The sequence below is a fragment of the Symphodus melops genome (assembly GCF_947650265.1).
Source record: "Symphodus melops genome assembly, chromosome: 5".
Lineage (NCBI taxonomy): Eukaryota > Metazoa > Chordata > Actinopteri > Labriformes > Labridae > Symphodus > Symphodus melops.
Genome location: NC_136695.1, coordinates 11,454,885 through 11,469,864, shown reverse-complemented (window position 1 = coordinate 11,469,864; position 14,980 = coordinate 11,454,885). Strand labels below are relative to the sequence as shown.

The 14,980-nt window shown below is 42.8% G+C and overlaps 1 protein-coding gene across 1 annotated transcript in view; it reads left to right on the top strand.

Moving 5' to 3' along the window:
- The first annotated feature begins 752 nt into the window (after nucleotides 1-752).
- LOC306824689 (nuclear factor of activated T-cells, cytoplasmic 1-like) overlaps nucleotides 753-14,980 on the top strand; it is a 57,074-nt gene continuing 42,846 nt past the window's right edge. The window contains exons 1-3 of the mRNA XM_079344925.1: nucleotides 753-1,174; nucleotides 4,374-5,466; nucleotides 7,186-7,345. Coding sequence (XP_079201051.1) covers nucleotides 1,054-1,174; nucleotides 4,374-5,466; nucleotides 7,186-7,345 — 1,374 coding nt within the window. The 5' untranslated portion in view covers nucleotides 753-1,053. The remainder of the gene's footprint in view (nucleotides 1,175-4,373; nucleotides 5,467-7,185; nucleotides 7,346-14,980) is intronic.

Below are 14,980 nucleotides of genomic sequence, written 5' to 3'. Positions count from 1 at the left end.
AAGTCTCAGGGTTGTATGCATACTAATAGTAATCATACTAAAACACAATTTATTACAGAAAAAACGTGTTTTATTACACCAAGATCACCTTGCAGAACATGTGTGTAATTATTTACTGAGGAGAAGGTGAAAGTTAGATAGAATACTCTGCTAAAGCAAATATGGAATATGTTTTAACGTCATTTAGTCAGAAATGTTTCTGTTTAGTGATTCGAAGGTGGAGTCCATGTTCCATAAATTAAGAAATTGACCGGAACATAATATTTACAATAGCACAGGGTAGCCAGTAAAAATATCAATTTTCAAATTCATAACATTTGCTCATCTATTGTTTTTTTTTCATTCACTTAAATGTTTATTTTACCTGTATATCCAAACTGATAATATCAAAAAAATATATGGTTCAGTCCATACAGTTGTGATGAGCAGTATTAGTTGCAATATTTTGTTAATGATTTTAGGGTTATGTGACTGACTTATTTAGTGATATAAAAATACATTTAAATCATCCATTTGGCGCCCTCCCCATGCTCCTCTTTTTTCCTTTCGCTCTCTTACAAACACTCAGACACACACGCGCCTAAGCGCGCGCGCACGCATACTCCCCAATCACGCCTCCCTCCTCCATCGCTGGGATCCCAGGGTGGAAGACATCGCATCAGGCGGTCCAGGAGGTTGCAGGAGCCGGCCGCGTCATCCCTGGATGGGCGGCGCACCGACGAGAGTACGGAGGGTGTTTTCCTGATTTAAAAGCACGAGAGCCGGCCCCTCTGACACACCGCGCTGCGTCATCGACCTGGGGACACTCTAGAAAACCTTCAGTCGGCTGAGGAGAGCCAAACTCACCTCACCCACGGTCCCCTTCGCAGCACTTACTGCACCGGTCTCTTTAAATCATTGAGACACGAATTATCCCTGCTCACTTGAGTTGTACACTCGCTTTTCTACGAAGTATGCTTTTATTTGATGCTGTATGAAGTGATCTATCGCTTGCAAAACTATCATAGGCGCTTCTTACTACAGTCCCAGAGAAAGTTGCGCATCGCTTGTTGAATGCAGGATACCTACTGCCTCAGTGTCAATTCCAAGTTCAGCTTTGGAGCAACAGCCGGTAAGGAGCGGGGACTCCAGTGTGTCACCTCTCTCAGCGCCGATATGAAGTCTGCAGAGGAAGGTAAAACTATATATGTATATTATATTACCACCAGCGCTCCCTGTGCATATCCTGTCTTATTCTTTGACACGAAGACATGTTTTCACAGCTGCAAAGTGCAACGACCTTGTACCCTTCTTTATTTTAGCATTTACTACAGATTATTTGAAAGCAGAAATTCTGCCATTCTGAGGAACTACAGTGTTATTATGTATTTATTTACCTTAGCTTAAACACTAAATGATTGTGTCTACCTACAGATACAGACTTTTCAACCGATGATGTGGTGACGTTTTTTTTCTCATTTTGATTGGAAGTTGTTAAAAAGTTAAAACTATAAACTCAGAGGGAATAGCTCTAAATGTATATAGTTGTTACTGTTGCCACTATATGTCAGACTCCTTTTGTTTGATATTTGCCTTTCATAAGGATGACATTAGCACTCACACTGAGCATTATATGCACACACTACATCCACACTGTTAGGTGTCTCCAGTTGCCTTTGCATGTGCTTTGCATCATCATGTAAATACATTATTGCTGTCACTTGCACAAAGTTCAGACAAACCTTTATGAAGATACATGTATTTATACGTTTTACAAGCCAAGACATTGTCTATTCCTATCATGTAAAATGCACGTCTGATCAGCGGTCAGTGGTCAACCAAGTAAAAGCATGCTCAGGGGTTGCATGAGAACCTGTGACACATTTTGAGATGACTGCATGGATACATTGATTTGCAAGGATGACTGACTTAACCAGGCCTTGCTGAAAAGACAGTCAAGTTTATTTCGAAAGTTTGATTCAGCATTTTTTGGAAATAATTTGATCCATTTCAAACCATAGTTGGGTCTGTCTTGTCTTGAACCACTAGTGCTGATGTCACTGGCTTTTTTGTGGATTTGAGGTATTTCATTTTGTCTTTGAGGTTTCAGAAGGACGGGTGCAGACTGTATTATAATTCATTTCAGTCCCTCAGCTATAAGCCTTATAATTGGTAACAGATATGTATGTGTGTGAGAGGGATAAAGTTGTGTGCTCAGGGATGCCGGGTAGCTTGCTTGTCAAGGAGATGTGCTTAACCACACACAGCTTCAGCAGTATGCCAAGGGCTGCTTTATTTTCACACACACAAACATTATATATATATATATATATATATATATTAATTAATTAATTCAGAAGCATCACAAACTGATGTGAACAGACAGACAGACACACACACACACACACACACACACACACACACACTCTACTGGTGTTTTGCCACAGCCCACAGTCAGTCGTGTGTGATAAGTGGTCCCGGGGTTCTTAGTTCCAGAGGCTGCAGATACAGTAACTTCTGTGGGCGACCACCTATCTCTCCCTGAGGTCCTGTCTGTCTGAACCAAGCCTAGACCACAACTCTGTTCGTAATCCGTTCTTTAGTCACGCTGGTTTGATTGTGGAGAAAGCATGTTTTGATCGTGATAGCATTAAGGAGGAAAATAGGGGACAGCAGAAAGAGCAAGCTATAAACTGGGTGATAGTCAGTGTTTTTAAATTATCTTTGCTTACACCACATTTTGAAAGCTCTGCAAACAATTGTTGAGGTTTGGCTTTGAGTGCAAGAGTGAGTCATTTTATTTTTTCTTTCATTTGTTTCACCCCACAAATTGTCTACGATCTGGTATAATTGTGTTAGTTCAGCAGATGTGATGCATGCGACTCGAAAAAGCCAAGTTTGAAGATCGTGCAGCACACACGAGTGAAAGCCCCTTAGAGTTTGAGTGGGTGGCAGAAGAAGTCAAGTTCATCTGTGGCATGGTGTGCTAATCTTGCTCACAGTCAAAAGCTGGGGGGAAAAAAAAACAAAAAAACAGCTGCAACTCTAAGAAAAGTCAGCCAGGCCTGAAGTTTGGAGGTGTGTCACTGGGTGGAGTGGGCAGGAGATTATCATCTGTTCAGCACTTAAAGAGGATAAACCAGAAGAGAAAAGCATCAGAGGAGACTGAGCTGAAGGCGTACTCGTTTTTTTTTTTTTTCTGGTGAAAAATAGATAGAGATGAGTTTCCAGCAGGAAGAGCAAGAGTTTGATTTCAGCTATGTGTTTGAGTACAGCCAAGGCTTTCAGAATGAACCACAGAGAGGTGGGTACAGTGTTTTCTCGTTTATATTATCTGCATGTTGCACAGTTTGAAAGAAGTGATTGTCCTGGGAGATGAAAGAAGTTTTTATCCCTCTTTGAAGCAGCTGTTAATGAATATGACTAAAGCTATCTACTAACTTTAGTATTTATTCATTTATTTTTTTACAAGAATTTCTAAAAGTCCATGTTTGATTTTTTTTTTTTTTTTTTTTTTTTCTTGGATATGGTGATAAAATTATTGCACAGTGGGAGTGTCCAAGGCTTCAGTAGGTTGATGCATGTGGCATAATTTTAGAAAATAGACTCTCAGAGCTATTTTAAGACTTCCTACCCACATATTATGCATTGTGTGACAGATTAATCATTTCATGTGACGTTTATCATTGTGGTTGACAAGAATAGCGAAGCACATCCAGGGGAAGGCCTTCACTAGGTTTCAGTCTGAATGGTATTCGTCCTGTGAACACTCTAACCCTCGTAGACATTCACAACTCAACTCAGCCAGCCGCTTCTCCAAGGCTACGTGTGCCTCAGACTTCTTGAGTTCAAACAGTATTGCACTTGTCTGCTCGTGATTTCCTTCTTTGCTTGCCTGTGCTTGCCTTTTGTTGTGCACTGTGCTGCATCTGTGTGTACCGCTGCAACAAACTCTCTCTGACTTAATCACAAGCTCAGAGCAATGCGAGAGTGCTGTCAGTTTTCCACAGGGGAGGGCCTAATTCACTCAGTGAGTGATGCAATCAATCAAATAAAGCATCCATCAGCGCTGCTGGAGGAATTCCTGTAGAGTACATACGACAGCAGGGAGTGCCAAATAGAGCCTTAGATGAACTGATCAAACAAACACTGTGGCTTTGCAACTTGCAACGACACAGCTCCAACATACAGTAATTACTTGGAGATGATTGTGAATATTCTCCAGATGTTTATTGATTTATAACAAAATCAGGTCGATTTCTGCACGACATATTGGAAAGATTTGTGTCAGGATATTGAGAACGCAATGCAATTAATTTCCATCATGTAATGGTTCCGACCACTGTATTTTATCAAATACTACCATTTAATCAAAATGCACTTCTTCTTTTCAGATGCATACAGCTACACACCAAATGTCAGCTTGTCCCTGCCACTGGGCATGGTCAACCCCTGTCTAGCCACCCAGTACCACACCTTACAGTCCAGCCCGGTCATCTCAGTTTCCTCTTGCCATCAGACTGGCTACAGCCTGCAAAATGATAATCATGTAGCATCAGGTTATTACCTTCCTCATGGCTTGAGACCCAATGGGGCCCCAGCCTTGGAAAGCCCTCGCATAGAGATAACAGCCTACAGCCAATATCCCGAGGATGAGGTAGAAGAGAGCTGCAGTGAGGACCACATCATCAAACGAGGCGTTAACTCCATCGTGACGCTAACACTGCCTAATGCTGATGGTTACCGTGATCCCAGCTGCCTCAGCCCTGCCAGTAGCATCTCCTCCCGTAGCTGTAACTCAGAAGCGTCCTCTTACGAATCGGGTTTCTACAACTATGACAACTCCCCCCAGAACTCTCCTTGGCAATCTCCTTGTGTTTCTCCCAAAGGCTCGTCCTCACTCCTGTCCTGCCATCTTGCCAGTGGTCCAGCAGCTTCCCCTCACCATTCACCTTCCACCTCCCCTCAGATAGGGGCTTTAGCTGAGGAAGGATGGCCAGCACAACCTCGTGGCTCCAGGCCAAACTCCCCTTACTGCAGTGTAGGCAATGGCAGTGGCACCATGGGAAAGAGAAAGTACAGCTTCAACGGCACCCCATACCGTCAGACATCCTGCTCACCCAACCAATCGCCTACCCCATCCCCACATGGTTCCCCAAGGGTCAGCGTCACAGATGAGAACTGGCTCGCCAATACCAACCAGTACACCAATTCCGCCATCGTGGCTGCCATCAATGCTCTAACCACAGATGGAGTGGTTGAAATAGGGGAGGGAATCCCAATCAAGACAAGGAAGACCATGTTGGACCACTCACCATCCATGAGCTTGAAGATGGAGCCTGCTGGTGAGATGCTGAGTCCTGACGGGGAGCTCTGCCATGAGGACTACCCCTCCCGCATGGCCCTGAAGAAAGAAAACTACTGTGGAGGGTTCCTCGATGTGCCCCAGCACCCCTACTCCTGGTCTAAACCCAAGCCTTACCTCAGGTTGGTAAATCTAAAACAGCTATTCTGTAAAGCAATTATGCCAAAAATGATGCATGTTAAATACCTAAGGCTTCCAAGATGATCTAGTCCATCTAGTGTTAAACCAACCCTTTACAGTTGCAAATTATGAAGACAATAACACCTGAAACAATGAGACTGACCTAATATTTATGTTAGATTTATTGTTTCAATGGCCTTATCAGTAGAATTAAATCCAAGTTACATGCTCTGTACTTCCTACATAGTTCTCTTTAAAGATCAAAACTGTTTCACAAATCATATTTCACTGGAATGAGTTGCCCAACCTATGTTTGAATGTTTCTATAGTAACCAGCACACAAACATGACTGTGGATACAGTCACACGTACACAAATAAAGCAATTCACTCAACTATAAAATTGATTTCTGACTTTCAAGCGAGGTAAGCCGTTTTCAATTTCAATTGTGTCCCTCATGGCATTATTTTCCAAAGCCAATAACACACTTTCCTGTCGGAAATCAAGTGTTTGATTAAGATAGTGAGTTACAGGAAGTAACGGTGACAGGCCTGACTGAAGGGGAAGCCGTCTGTGGGTTAATCAGCCGGCTCGCTGCTCTGGCCTGTCGCGCCATCAGCCCATCTCTTTTTGTGAAGCTAGCCTGATGTCATGCACTGACTGGGCAGATAAAGCCCTTTGGGGGGAAATCAGTTCGTTTTGGGTCAACAAACAGCCCGCAAGCTCCACAAAGATGCCAGAGATTGGTTTCAGTTGAGCCACCCTTCAGGTCAGCGGTTTGCAGTGACCAGGCATCCGGTGTCGAGAAATATTGTCTTGCACATGTTTGTTTTGGTTTAGATATCTCCACGGTGTTCACGTGGGAAGCTCTGACTCTCCATCTCAAGAACAATGATGTGAGGGCAAGGCAGCTGGAGGTCTCCCACAAGAGAAATTGATCTCATGCTCTAAGACAGGGTGTGCTGCTGACCTTATTTGGTTGTATAACTCCATTGTACTTCATTCCATTGTGTCTGTCCTTTAGAATTGTACTGCTATCAATTTGAAATGGATAATTATTGTATCAAAGGACAGACTGATTGCCATTTTGTGTAATTTGCGCTTGCCCTAGAAATGTCTGTCTTCCTGCTGTCACTTTCTTTACTCCGTGTCTGTTTCCACCTGTCACACGATAATACAAAACACACTGGTTCCTGCCACATTCGTCTTTCATTTATTTATCGTAGGAAGGGCCGCCAATTATTGCACAGGATGAAGGAATTACACGTCAGTGTATGACTTCAATTGATTAGACTCAAGACGATGATGACATGAAGAAAGATCAGGCCAGTTGGATTACACTAAAGAGTCCTTGTTTGAAGTTGATGTAAAGCATGTCAAGAACTTTTGGATTCAGATGTCATTGACGGTGATGGAAACTGGAAACATTTAAACTTATTAGCTCTTACTTTAGACAATCACAAAGTTTAAGAATTATAAGAGGACACAGAGAAACATGAAACATTATAAAGCTTTTCAAGGTAACGTTTATTATAATTGGTTTTATAAATTTATTTCGGAAAGAATAAGCTGCCACGATATATCACAGAAAGAATGACCCATTCATGGAATGTATACAAAACGTATTGGTTATTCATAACTATGCCAAAACAGAAAGTGACAAACGTACATCTTGTGCTTTTTACTTTGACCGAACATAAATGTTGTGAATTGATATTGCAGCCCCTCTCTGCCATCTCTGGACTGGCAGCTTCCATCCTGCTCCGGCCCTTACAACCTTCAGATCGAGGTGCAGCCAAAGTCCCACCACAGAGCCCACTATGAGACTGAAGGCAGCCGAGGGGCGGTGAAGGCTCTGTCTGGAGGCCACCCTGTGGTACAGGTATGACGGCAACAGTTTGTTAGCTCGCGAAGGGTTTGTGTCTTGAGTCAGGTCTTATAGATTCACTGCACACGTCACGATTTACTACACACAACGAAGGCTTTGTGTGTTAAAACAGGATAATATTTAACTGTCATTACAGCATATGTGGTAACAAGCAGACAAGCACCTGCTGATTAATTGCACACTACCTTTTTTGTATTTTCTGTCCAACAACAAGCCAGTGCTCTGGACATGTGGCTGTTGATTTTATGACAGCATAAACTCACAAAGCAGAGTAGCATTACTTTACCATTCACCTTTACTTCATTTAATTTATCTTGACAGCCCTTTTCTTTCTTTTTTCATCAAAGCAATCTTCATGTCAATTCCTTTCAACCCATTCTCAATCTTCCTGCACAAGACAGTATGCTAAAAAAAGGAGTAATTAAACCTGTATTTAAAAATTTACATCAGTGGAAAAAAAAAAGAATAGCAAAAGCAAATTTCAAGTTAAATATTTAAAGTATACAGCTATTCTCTCAAGTTGACATCAAATGTCTTCAAGTTTTATGGTAACTTTTTCATGGCAGTGTTGTAGTGTATACACATCATAGGTACTGTAACCTGTCTCTGCACTTGTATGCAGTGTTATTATTGCTCCTTAACGCCAAGAGTCAATCTCCTGTTGCAAAATGTACCAGCAGCAGTGCATGCCGACTCAATTAGTATAGACCAGGATCACTATTGTGCTTGGCAAACACTTATGGGGCACACGTCAGCCTCGCCAGGAGTACAGCACACATCCTTTCTCTGCCACACTCTCATCACACTGCTCTGACAGCCTTGTTTACTCAAGGTGGGTATTTAGCATGTGTGTATGCTGTGTTTAAGCTTCAATTCCGAATGTCAATGTTGTCGATTAAAAATAAAACTCCGCTTCACCTGATTCGCAAAAGGAAATTCTTGATTCTTTGTTTGAGACTTGACAACAAAGCAAAGTGTTGTCGCCTCAGAATGTTTTTTTCACCGTTTTACGGATGGTGGTCCCTCCTTGTTACACCTCTAGCAGTAGAGGTTGTTTGCACCATAGCTGTTTTGTAAATAGACGTTGTCATCCAATTATACTCTGCTCCTTGTTAAAAACACTTGACAGCTGTTGGCCTTCATGGTGATATAAACAGGCACGTGCAGCTTTAAGTTTTCTCTGTAAATACAGGTAATTATTCCCTTTCATGACAACCCTTTGTATATCAACATTCGGGTGAATCAACACCTCACACCTCCACGTGAAGCTGACCAGACTTAACCTGCCATGAACAGCTGCGGCAGGTGAGACTGCTTTTGATTAAGCCTGCTCCACTTTCTGACTCACTCTGGCGGTGAAAAAGTCATGAGTAAGCATCCTGTCTCTTTGCACTGTGTTGTCCAGATTTAGATTGATGACACGGGCTATTTGCATGATTTTACACAGACACAAATTCAAAGCCAACTTTGCAAGGATGTTTTCAAGTCTGTCTGTGCCTGTGTCTATTTAGCCAATATCAGTAAGTACTAGTCATAGAGGAAATATGATGACAGCTGCTTTACCGTTACACCTCCCACCTTCTTGCATAGCTCACACTTTACTCTTACTTTTTTAGTGAGGAGTGATTTATGCCTTCCACACTGCATGTGCAGCCCACTGGGATATCTTCAGTGGTGTTTCTTCTTTATATATATATAACAGTGGAAACCACTGGAAGCATTGTAGTTGGCAGAAAGATAAATCTATAAGGATTGGAAATCATGTCTACATGCTAAAGGGGAAATACAGGAGAAGAGCATGTGTTGTATCTCCTAGGTTCAAATTTATCATAAACCTCACTGTCTCACTTTTTTTCCTCTCTCTCTGTCTTTGTTGAAGTGTTGTGAGAAATGTTGTTGTCGTAATCTTGGAGGATAGTGCATGTTGTAGTCCCCAGTGCCCTGGGGGAATGAGTGGCAAGCCCTGGATGGGTGAGGTGCAATCAAGGAGAATGAGTGAATAATGACACCGGTGTAGGAAGAAGCCTAGGAAGTGTCTCGTGTGCCTGTGTCGTCTGTTTGCCTGCGCTGGAGACTGAAGAGAGAAGGAGAGAAGGGGCAGAGGGAGTCACCAGGCAGCTGGGGCCTCGCTGCCCCAGGAGATGCTCTGTATCCTGCTGATTAGGGCCTGGGCGTCCTGGAGGTTGACTGAGCTTGATGGTGGTGGGGTTGTTTTGGTAGTGGCGGACAGGAGTCAGAATCCCGACACCCATCAGAGGCCAACTCCCCCTCTCCTCTCTCTCTCCCTGAGGGCCATGAGGATGTCACTTCTCATGAACCAGTCATCCTTCAACAATCTCCCAAACCCTCACCAGCAGGCCTCCCTCATTTAAAGCTAAGTCATCCACTACTGGGTTTTTTTTAGCTCATGGATGATCAGACAGAGGCACTATGAATGATCGTGACACGTGTGTTGGAAAGTGACTCTGCATGAATAAACAACCAGATGAAAAACATGAAGCGATACACTGTTTGGAGCTCACAATGTTCCCAGGAGAGAGTGAACGTCAAACCAGGGTGCTCAACTGCTCATGAACTGTTCCCGTCTTGTTATTCAATAACAAGCAGATGTGTTTTCTTGACAAACACACTGAAAAGTTGAGGATCTATAAGGTCTGACATCATCTGCAGCCGATCAACCACACCTCATTCAGTCCTCTTCACCACACAGGATGGAGAGACTGTGGCAGAGTTCGGTGGAGTAGTGGAGTGTCTAAACCCCAGCCGCACACTGATGAAACCCCAAGATTATGGGTTACCTCGACTCATTACCCCTCTGTTGCTCGCACCAGCTCTGCGGGCTTCAAGTTCCAAATCTCAGTCATTTATTCTGGACTTGCACTCTGTCCTTCCCTTCCCCTCCTCTGCACCAGCAGCCTGTTAACCTCCACAGAATGGTCGTCATTGTGACCACCACAACTGCTTTCCACTTTATTTACTGCACAAGACCACAGCATCATTAAAAAGATCTAGGGGTACCTTATCGGCTCCTCTCACACTGTTCCAGACTTTCCCCCTGTCTTACCACAGGTATGCCAAATCCTACAGGATGGTTTTTGAAGCCCAGAAAAAGAAATAAAAAAATGAGGTCTACCTTCACTCATAACACCCCCACGGCATTGATCGATGTTATTTTTTATTTTTTATTTTTTTCCAGGGAGCACTGAGGGAAAAGGGTATATGTTAGGATTATAGGAAAATATGAATTATTTTTTAATGGTGAATAAAGTGATGGAGGACACGACCTGGATCTGATCAAAAGTCTGGGATTTGTTGTAGATGGCGTAAAGGCTTTCAGGTTCAGCGTCAGTCAGGAAACACAAAGACATCCACTCGGCCCTCAGTAACAGCAGACAGCAACACCTGTGTAGTATTAAACTTATCGCACGGCACACAGTGCAGTCCTGCATATGGCTAGTTTGTAAAGGATAATGACTGGCCTATAGGGCCTTCCCCCTCATGCATGCACACTCTCCTTCAGTCTCTCATTAAGTCTAAAGCAGCAACAGACATGGTGTAATTTCAGCAGGATGTGGCCATCATCGCTATTAACGTGTGCGTGACTTAATACCCATCTCCCTTCCTCTGCACTTGCATGTAATGGTCATCAAATTTGCAGTATGTTTCCGCCACAGCGACATGAAAGACCTTGGCCAACATGTGCTCATTTCTTTGCATGTGCTGTTTCACCTTGGGATCCAGTGCTTGCTGGCTGTGTAATATCTTAAAAGAAACCCACTGATCAACGGCACCCTAAACTGTAGCTATTGGTCATTAAGCCTACTGCCACCTCTTGTTTGATACCCAAACGGCTTGGCATACCCTGTAGTGCTGTTAGATATTAGTCAGGGCTACGTATATTTGCCTGAAGGGTTTTTTTTTTAACTGTTAAACAGTGGTTTTACTCAATCTATGGGGTTTCCCCTCCAATAGTATTGGGCTACCACTAATTACTAGTTAATAGCAAGTGGAAAACATGGCGTAAGATTTGTGTAATTGTCGCTGGTTTGAGGCAATGACCAGACGGCCTACATACTTCTGAAAAAGAAACTAATGGGTAGTGATGATAGAGGGGGGTTTCAGCAGTCATCCGTGCCCCATCTAACTCAAATTCTCCATATTTTTTGATGATATTTCTTATGGCAGGCTGTGCTGGTAACAAAGTCATTCCTTCAGTATGGAATTTGGACCGTCATTGGTCTAGACTAGGGCTTGTGCTTGAAACGATGCCCTCAATTACATAACAGTCAAGCAGACAGTTCCAAAAAAAAAGAAAAAAAAACTTGAGCTGTTTGGTTGCTTATAAATGGGAAGATTATGTAGCTATGGAAATGCAGTAAGTTAAAGTATTTGCTGTATGCATTCAATATGCGTCACTTCAGACATCAGTGGGGCAGGAGGGTGCTTGAATAAAGTCTGGATGGAGAGACAACTTGGACGAATGTACATTTAATTGGGTAAAGCAGAGGCTGGCTGTGTGACTGTCAGCACTTGACAAAGAGAGGGGAGCGTGATAATGAGAAAAAGCCTCAATCGGCTGTTCAATCTCTCCTCCCCTTCTTCGTACCCCCATCTTCTCCACCGCCTCCAGTCGTCTTCTCCCTCTCCTATTTCGTAATTCTTAGTGCCACGTGGACCTTGAAGAGTCATGACATTTCTCCAGGCACTAAGGAAATCACTGCAGAGCGATAGCAGGCAGCACACTGCAGGCGTGTGAAGTGTATTCACATCAATTTCTTGCCAGGCCAAACTAATCTCATTTACCAGCAAATTACTTTTAAACATTGCATGTTCAAATAGTTTATTATGACTAATCAAGCCAGGTACAGGCAGCATTAAAATGTCGCTATTACAAAATAAAATGGGCAAAAATGTGTAATAAGAAGAAAACCTTTAAGTTTAAATACAGTGGAACAAGGGACTTTTGTTGAGTGAAGAAAAGAACATTTTGCAAGGGCTAACATTTTAAATAAAGATGAAATTTTTGCCTTGGTCCAAAGGCACTGGGAAATGAATTGTGGAAAGTGGGTGGGTTGGACCCTCTTTTCTCCCTTTCACAAATATCGCTCCACACCATCAGAACTGACCTAGACAATACAGCTGCTTACAATTACACAATTAATGCATCAGCTGCCATATCCACAATGTTTTACTTGCGCCTAAACTATCAAAAAGGGCCTCTGCAACAGTGGCTTGTGGTAGGAGGTGTAAATGGATCTGGCTGACACAGTGGCAGAAGTTGGCACCCTCAAACAGCTGCAAATCAAGCCTGGATCAAACTTGGTTTAGATTAGCTCAAAATAAATATACAGTACGTGTGCCAGATACAGCTGCAGTTACAGCTAGGAAAATTCATCTGGTCAAAATTAGCTGCTGCCTGGTTCAGTGACGCAGTATTAGACAAACACATAGCTGAGGTCACAGGTGTGTGTGTGAAGTCTGCGTTGCCGCCCACACTTTTACAACACTATCTCGACTTTTTGCCTCATGTTTTGCGCTTTGAGAATAAAATGAGTGAGTTTAGCACTCTGCTTATGGCACATGTTTAAGTGAGCATCGTAAGAGTTAAGCAGAAGCTAAGGGAGAGGGTCAGGGAGCACATATGGTAAAGAAATCGTGGGGGGGGGGGGGGGGGGGGGTCGCCCAGGGGAGACTGGACCGCTATCCTTAGCTTCTTGGAAGACCAGCGTCACCAAGAGGACTACCTGACCTCATTAATCACTTCCTGTCCTCTATGAGGTCACTGCTGCTTTGAGAGGGGATGCCACCGTCAGTGTATGCAACCACAAGATGAGTGAAGGGATAAAGACTACTTCTCCCTCCTGCCTCTCTAGTGGGCCTCCTTATAGCCACGTGTCTGCTGAGGTAATGCTTGGAGGTCGCGAGAAATCCATAGAAGTCTTCTGAGGCAAAAGTGACAGACGACACATCTTTGTAGTGTGGCTGCCTGTCTTTTATTAAATCATGAGGGGACGTCATGCAATTTAACGCTCCGGTGTTTCAGATTTGTACCTCATGCTCCGCCATAGTGCTCTCACGAGTCAATAACATAAGTAACTGGTAGCATGTGTGGCTATGGATAATTACCTCTGGTGACACCATAAGTAAAATATAACAAGCAGAGCGGGGTCTGTTGGTGAGATCACCGGATAGATGAAGTGGTCCCTTGGGACGCCAAGACTTCAAGAAGCTTCTGACCTCGGCCTAACTCACTGATGACTAGCATGTGTGACTAGCTCACAGGTCAAGACAGCTGCTAGAGACACTATATGGAGCTGAAAAGAAAAATAGGACAATTGGAACTGGCAATGAATGACAGTGAGCTTTACCACTCCTTTGGTATCTGTTTGATATCTGAATCAAAGAACAGACATTATTGAGACATATGGCGATATGCCCTACTTTAGACAGAATCTATTTTTAATCCACATAATTAAGACAGTGAATTGTTTAAACAGGGAAGAGAAATAATATATCCTCTGTCCTGTCCCATTTCCAAAAGACCTGTCATCAAGTCCAGACCAAAAGCATTTCATCTTTATGGTTATGATTTGGCCAGGCAACTATAAATACTGTTACCAGACCAGTTCACAAACCAAAGACTTTAGGTGTCCATGACACTGCAGCACTAATTTCCAGGGTTTATTAATGACGTATCTCTGGTCGTCCACTATCCTTTGTCTTCCTCACACCCACATCTCTGACCGCACTCACTAAGGTAATTATAAACCCATTTATCAGATTATGTCATAGGTTACATGTGGTCTGCATTTTGTTATATGACTCAGCCTGTTGGATAAACAACAGGATTTTATTCCATTTGACAAGATCATTGTTTTTTATGGAGCTTAAAGAAATTGGTTTTAAGTGATGCACGGATATGCGTTTGGGTAATTGACCAATTTGTGGGATTTTTCAGATGGCCAAGGATTGTTGAGGCCTGGTCTTGAGTAAGTGATCACTCAGTAATGACATATGTGGTCAAGTAGCTACCTAGGTGGATCGACAGAGGTCCTCATGATGAAAAGGAGTCCTCTCTCGGTTAGAACCAGATATATTTTACAGTTTTCTGACAGTCTTTGAACTTTAAGGATTTCTATTGACCATTGCAAAAACACAGGCATATTCTGGGAGGTCTAAAGTGGAAGACTCCCTTTCACCAGAAATCCACATATGGTTGGCAAATTATTCTGGTCAGAAATCACACACAAAGTATTTGTTGTTCTTCACCATAATTTGGAAATTTCATACCAGCCTGTTTTCACATTTTTGAACCATTACACACTTAGCTATATTCCCAAATACCATTACTTTAGACACTTTCAGTAATTGATACAGCGCTGCCAAGTGCAAATTGGCAGTTTCAGTTTATAATTGAAGAGTCTTTGACCAAAAAGTCAACAGTACTTTTCAAACTATGCACGGCTATGGAGTTTTTCCTCTGTTTTGAAAATATTTGATCTTTTTATTACTTGAGCAGTAGCTGCTAATGGAGGTCTTCTAGAGGAAGTGGTAGTTGTTTGAAGTGGTGGTTCTGATACAGGAGTCTCTTTCATCACAGTGGGACACAGTCTCTGAGCTTTAATGGAA